The sequence below is a fragment of the Cyprinodon variegatus genome, unplaced genomic scaffold, assembly GCF_000732505.1.
Source record: "Cyprinodon variegatus isolate N-32 unplaced genomic scaffold, C_variegatus-1.0 Scaffold517, whole genome shotgun sequence".
In the NCBI taxonomy this organism is placed as follows: Eukaryota; Metazoa; Chordata; class Actinopteri; order Cyprinodontiformes; family Cyprinodontidae; genus Cyprinodon; species Cyprinodon variegatus.
The window spans coordinates 151,344-157,230 of NW_015150970.1; the positions used below are offsets into that span (position 1 = coordinate 151,344).

Here is a 5,887-nt window from a genome sequence, read left to right on the forward strand (position 1 = left end):
ACCCACTGGGGATCGGCAGAGGAAGACCCACTGGGGATCGGCAGGGGAAGACCCACTGGGGATCGGCAGAGGAAGACCCACTGGGGATCGGCAGGGGCAGACCCACTGGGGATCGGCAGAGGAAGACCCACTGGGGATCGGCAGAGGAAGACCCACTGGGGTTGAGCAGGGGAAGACCCACCGGGAATCGGCAGAGGAAGACCCACTGGGGTTGAGCAGGGGAAGACCCACCGGGGACGGCAGAGGAAGAAGCACCGGGGATCGGCAGAGGAAGACCGACCGGGGATCGGCAGAGGAAGACCCACCAGGGATCGGCAGAGGAAGACCCACCGGGGATCGGCAGAGGAAGACCCACTGGGGATCAGCAGGGGAAGACCCACTGGGGATCAGCAGAGGAAGACCCACCGGGTATCGGCAGAGGAAGACCCACCGGGGATCGGCAGAGGAAGACCCACCGGGGATCGGCAGAGGAAGACCCACTGGGGATCGGAAGGGGAAGACTCACTGGGGATTGGCAGGGGAAGACCCACTGGGGATCGGCAGAGGAAGACCCACTGGGGATCGGCAGAGGAAGACCCACTGGGGATCGGCAGAGGAAGACCCGCTGGGGATCGGAAGGGGAAGACCCACTGGGGATCGGCAGGGGAAGACCCACTGGGGATCAGCAGAGGAAGACCCACTGGGGTTGAGCAGGGGAAGACCCACTGGGGATCGGCAGGGGAAGACCCACTGGGGATCGGCAGGGGAAGACCCACTGGGGATCGGCAGAGGAAGACCCACTGGGGTTGAGCAGGGGAAGACCCACCGGGGATCGGCAGAGGAAGACCCACTGGGGTTGAGCAGGGGAAGACCCACCGGGGACAGCAGAGGAAGACCCACCGGGGATCGGCAGAGGAAGACCGACCGGGGATCGGCAGAGGAAGACCGACCGGGGATCGGCAGAGGAAGACCCACTGGGGATGGGCAGAGGAAGACCCACATGTAGGAAAACTAAGTTCAGCAGGAGAATAAACAATGATGAGTTTTTATCACATCTGAGTGATGAGTGTGTCTGGATCCTCTGAGGTCAGGTCGTCCTCGCCACCGCTGAGCCTCTTGGTCGCCATCACTTTGAGGACTGAACCGTCTCCTGCAGCGACAGGCGGGAGCGCATCGGCTGGACTCCACTGAGCCGCCAAGGAAGGAGGCTGAGGAAGCTGTCCTGTTGGTGAGTGTCCAGCGTGAGGCTGATCACCCGCTGAGGATTCTGGGTAAAGCGATTCCGAGTTAACGGAGTAGTAGAAGGTGGAGGCTGAGGTGGGAGAGGGAGAGCCGCTGTGCTCCTGGGGAAAGAGTAGAAGAGAAGGTGAGGGATGGATGGATGGATGGATGATGGATGGATGGAGATTAACAGATTACTGGTGGAGCGGATGGATGGATGAGCCTGTGATTGAAGGAGGAAAAGTCAAACTTTTTAGACAGAAAGAAAGTTCAGCTGAAATTTGTTGTCATGTTTTCCTTGTATTCAGATTATTCTGATAATAATCCCAGAGATTTTTTCTTGAATTGAATTTCCGTTTGCTCATAAATCAGGATTAACAATTAAAGCTGATCACTGCAGAAACAATCAAGAACAGTAATCATCCCAGAAGCTTAAAATGTAAACAGTTGCTTCTCCAACAATCAAATGATGGAAATATCCAAGTCATTTAAAAAAATATGTTTTTGCAGCAAAATAATCTCCCCCTGAAATCTTTAAACAATCATCTCTGAACCAGAGGACATTGGTTCAGTGGCAGCTTGAATGAACCAATCAGAGCGCAGCACATGCAGCTCATTAACTTTAGTAAACAAAGTTTGCTTTTAAACTCAACAGCTTCTATGAACTTCAACGTTTATACATTTATTTGTTTTTTGATAAAAAAAAATGTCTCTGATTTAAGATATTTTACCAAGATGAAATTCCTTAAAGTCTCAAACAGATCAGGCTGTTCCGACTGAGGGTCGATCAACGATAGCGACCGCTGACTGATGTGGTTAAGTCTTTGGTCAGAGGAGAAACACCCAGCAGAGGCAGAAACTGTGGGAAAGTGACCTCTAGTTTTAGAGACTTTGGATCGCTGGCTGAGGCCTCTGACTGCTGCCCAGTCCTCTCTGCACCCGTCCCCCATGGGTCCCCCTGCAGCTGGGGGCCACAGAGGGAGGGCCTCTCGTTTCTCCTTCAGGCAGGTTCCCATGATGAAGAAGTAAACCACCCGGCGCTCGCCCATGAAACCTGCTGCAGGGTAGGGCCCCAGCTCTGCCGTACCGGGTGATGTCACGTCCCTTGACTTTTCAGTCTTCATGGCTGGAACCTACCAGGGGCTTTAAGCCCTCGACAACACGACCAAGGTGGAGGTTCAAGGATGGCTCAGTTCCCTGGACTGGCAGACTGGGGAGGTGGTTCCTGTTCCCTATAGGGGGAACCCACTGCTCAGCCTCCCTGGAGGTCTATGCCAGGGTGCTGGAGGGGAGAGTCCTCTGCTTTAGGAGCAGCAGTATGGTTCTGGCTGTGGAAAGGTGGACCAGGTAGGGAGCACCAGGGTTCATGGGAGTTGGCTCAATTGGTCCACATGTGTTAAATGGACCTGCCTGTGGGGAGCGCTCCAGGAGTCTGGAGTCAGGGGCCCCACCAGGGGCCATCTGGTGTCTGTAAAAGAGAAGCAGGAGATTGGACCTCATCAGCGGCATAGAGTCGGACCTGTTCCTGGTCCAGGTTGGACTCCATCAGGGCTGCCCTCTGGTACCGGTTCTATTCAGAACTTTATGGACTGGATTCTAAGAGCAGCCCAGGACCAGAGGGGTTCTGGTTTGGGAACCAGTGGGTTTCCTTCCTGCTTTTTGCAGACCTGGTTCTGCTGGTTCCCTCCTGCAGCATGGACTGGGGCGGGTTACTGTGAAGCAGCCAGGAGGCTTCGGCTTCCCCCGCCGGGTGGAAGGTGGAAGGGGGAAGGCTGGGAGTCTCTGCTGCCCTCTGTGACCCCTTCCTAGAGAAGACGAAGACTACGAGTAGATTTCCGTGAGGTAAAAGTAGATAAACAGGACAATCAGGAGAACGTAAACTTCTGGCTTCAGACCATTTCATTTCATATTAGATTTTTCTAAACCTCCAGGAAGAGATTATGCCGCTGCAAAGAAAGATGGGTTTTACCATCTCTTTATTCTACATCTATAAGAAGTTTACCTTTCTAACTCAAGTTGCTCTATTGATTTTTTCCGGTAAGAATTACTTTTAAAATGAACTGATTGAATGTGAGCAACAAAGTTAAAACTGGGTCATAGTCACAGAAATGCAGCTCTCATGCAGGTCCACATACAGACGAGTGATGCTGCTGCTGCTGGGGAAGAGGAGAGGATGAAGAGCGCTGGCTAGCGGGGCTGGGTGATGAAGACGATGAGCAGCAGTGAGGGGGGAGGAGGAAGGCAGTGGGCTCATTTAGGGAAGGTTACTGTGTCACTGTCACACCTCACCCTCTGGAAAACACACACACACACACACCAGGAAGCAAGCAGAAAGACAAGATGGCAGAGGGTTAGCAGAAAGACAGGGACGTTTTCTTCCGACTGGGAGGCGGAGAATCCAAAGGCTTTAGGACCTGGAAACTCTCCAGACGTGTTAGGAAAAAATAACTGTGGGCTTGGATAGAAAAATGATCCAAATGTCGTGAAAACGAAGGATAGATGCAACTAACGGCATTATTAAACCTCCATATGCTGCTGAAGTTAGTGCTGATTTGTCAGATTCCACTGCAGTCAGTTTGAGAACAACTGAGCAAAACTTGGTTTTGAATGAGAAGAACAGATTCTTCAAGTTTCAACTCATTAGCTTAGTTTCCTATTAAACTACTGTTTTGGCTTTCCTCATGTGTCCCAACATTGCTGTCACCCTGCCTTGACCTGCTACCGTCCTGCCTTGTCCTGCCACTGCCCTGCCATTGTCCTGTCACTGTCCTGCCATTGTCCTGCAACCTTCCCGCCATTGTCCTGCCTTGTCCTGTCACTATCTTGCCTTGTCCTACCACTGCCCTGCCATTGTCCCGCTACCTTCCCGCCATTGTCTTGCCTTGTCCTGCCACTTCCCTGCCATTGTCCTGTCACTGTCCTGCCATTGTCTTGTCACCGTCCTGCTTTGTCCTGTCACTGTCTTGCCTTGTCCTGTCACTGTCCTGCCTTGTCCTGCCACTGCCCTGCCTTGTCCTGTCACTGTCTTGCCTTGTCCTGCCGCTGTCTTGCCTTGTCCTGTCACTGTCCTGCCACTGTCCTGCCATTGTCTTGTCACCGTCCTGCTTTGTCCTGTCGCTGTCTTGCCTTGTCCTGCCACTGTCTTGCCTTGTCCTGCCGCTGCCCTGCCAGTGTCCTGTTACGGTCTTGCCTTGTCCTGCCACTGCCCTGCCATTGTCCTGTCACTGTCTTGCCTTTTCCTGTCAACGTCCTGCCTTGTCCTGCCACTGTCCTGCCTTGTCCTGTCACTGTCCTGCCTTGTCCTGCCACTGTCTTGCCTTATCCTGCCACTGCCCTGCCATTGTCCCGCTACCATCCCGCCATTGTCCTACCTTGTCTTGTCACCGTCCTGCCTTGTCCTGTCATCGTCCCGCCATAGCCCTGCCATTGTCCTGTCACCGTCCTGCCATCTTGTTTGGTTTTGCTGTTTTGCAGCAACTTCTTCTAAATGAGCTGCTTTTACATGAAGATCAAAGTGATTAAAAACTAAAGGATTTAAGTTTCTGACATTCCAAAGTGGTTTAACATCCAAACCACCATCACCATGACAACAGTCAGGTTCATCCAAAAATGGTGATGTCATCCGTTTGCTGCCATGGTTGACCATTTCCCCTGACTGATCAACTCTCCTCTCATTAACCCTGATTCAGTGCGAGTCAAAGCAAACTGGTGAATCTCAGGCACCAATGGCGGATGACAGTGGATAGAAATGGAAACTATGTTTTCAAAGACACTTTGAGGAACTTAATCAGTTTATTAAGGTTCCACCTGATTAGTTATTTCTGGGCAGCTGATTGGGCCGTCTTCTCTCTGGATTGACCTGCTGAATGGACACTACTCCAGAACTCATTCCAATAATTTACGTTTGGACTTTTGTTATAAAGTAAATCTTGCCTGAAATTCAAGTTGAACTTGAAAATGAGATTAGATTTGGCTCATCTTCAAACGGCGCTATTGTGGATTTAAAAAAAAACTTTACAATCATAACCTCTCACCAAATACCTTCTAGAAAAACATCTTTTGAAATCTCCACTAAGATACATTTTTATTCAGCTCTTTGAAAATGATGAAACACAGAAGCAGAAGTCCTGCCCTGTTTGATTGACGCCACCTGTCCCTTTAATAATAAACACTGAGACCCTCATCAATCAACCATTCATAGTTTTAACTTCTGTTATACGCAGCTCTACCTTTGATAAATACCACATTAATGTCAGGATAAAGGATTTAATGAGAACAATTTTGCTGTCACTGTTGCTAGGCAACTGAAGCTATGCTCAGGATGCCGCCCTGAATTGGGACCCACCCAGAGATGGAGTCCAGCTGTCTTTAGGAGTTCAAACCGTTATTTTGCAGCTGGGAATTCATCTGAATCAAATATTAGATTTCCGGTTACATCTGTGTGGATCTCTGATAAGATCCTCTTTGCCTCTCAGCAGATTTTTACCTTCAATAAATAACCTGAAGCGTCTGGTTGTAATCAGAGCCACAGTCCCCGCTCTCACTGATCCTGGACCAGCTTCATATCAGGATCCTAAAGCGTTTCCCAAACCATCCCTCCTCCGTAACGTCTTAGCCGGATTAATGACGGATCTTTAAGCTCTGCCATTAGTAGATCTTTGCTGTCCATCACAGGCAGCACATTTAT

General features: G+C 50.7%; 1 protein-coding gene across 3 annotated transcripts in view; it reads right to left on the reverse strand.

The window, feature by feature from the left end:
- Positions 1-886: 886 nt before the first annotated feature.
- plekha1 (pleckstrin homology domain containing A1) overlaps positions 887-5,887 on the reverse strand; it is a 20,847-nt gene continuing 15,846 nt past the window's right edge. The window contains exons 12-13 of one of the 3 annotated variants that reach the window (XR_001481708.1): positions 3,336-3,492; positions 1,185-1,322 (exon numbers count right to left, since the gene is read on the reverse strand). Coding sequence is in view for 2 of the 3 variants with exons in the window: in XM_015390900.1 (XP_015246386.1) it covers positions 1,029-1,322 (294 nt within the window). In the remaining variant the exon portion in view is untranslated. Of the gene's footprint in view, positions 1,323-3,335; positions 3,493-5,887 lie in introns of all 3 variants that reach the window. The other 2 variants (XM_015390900.1, XM_015390901.1) reach the window with 2 other exon arrangements.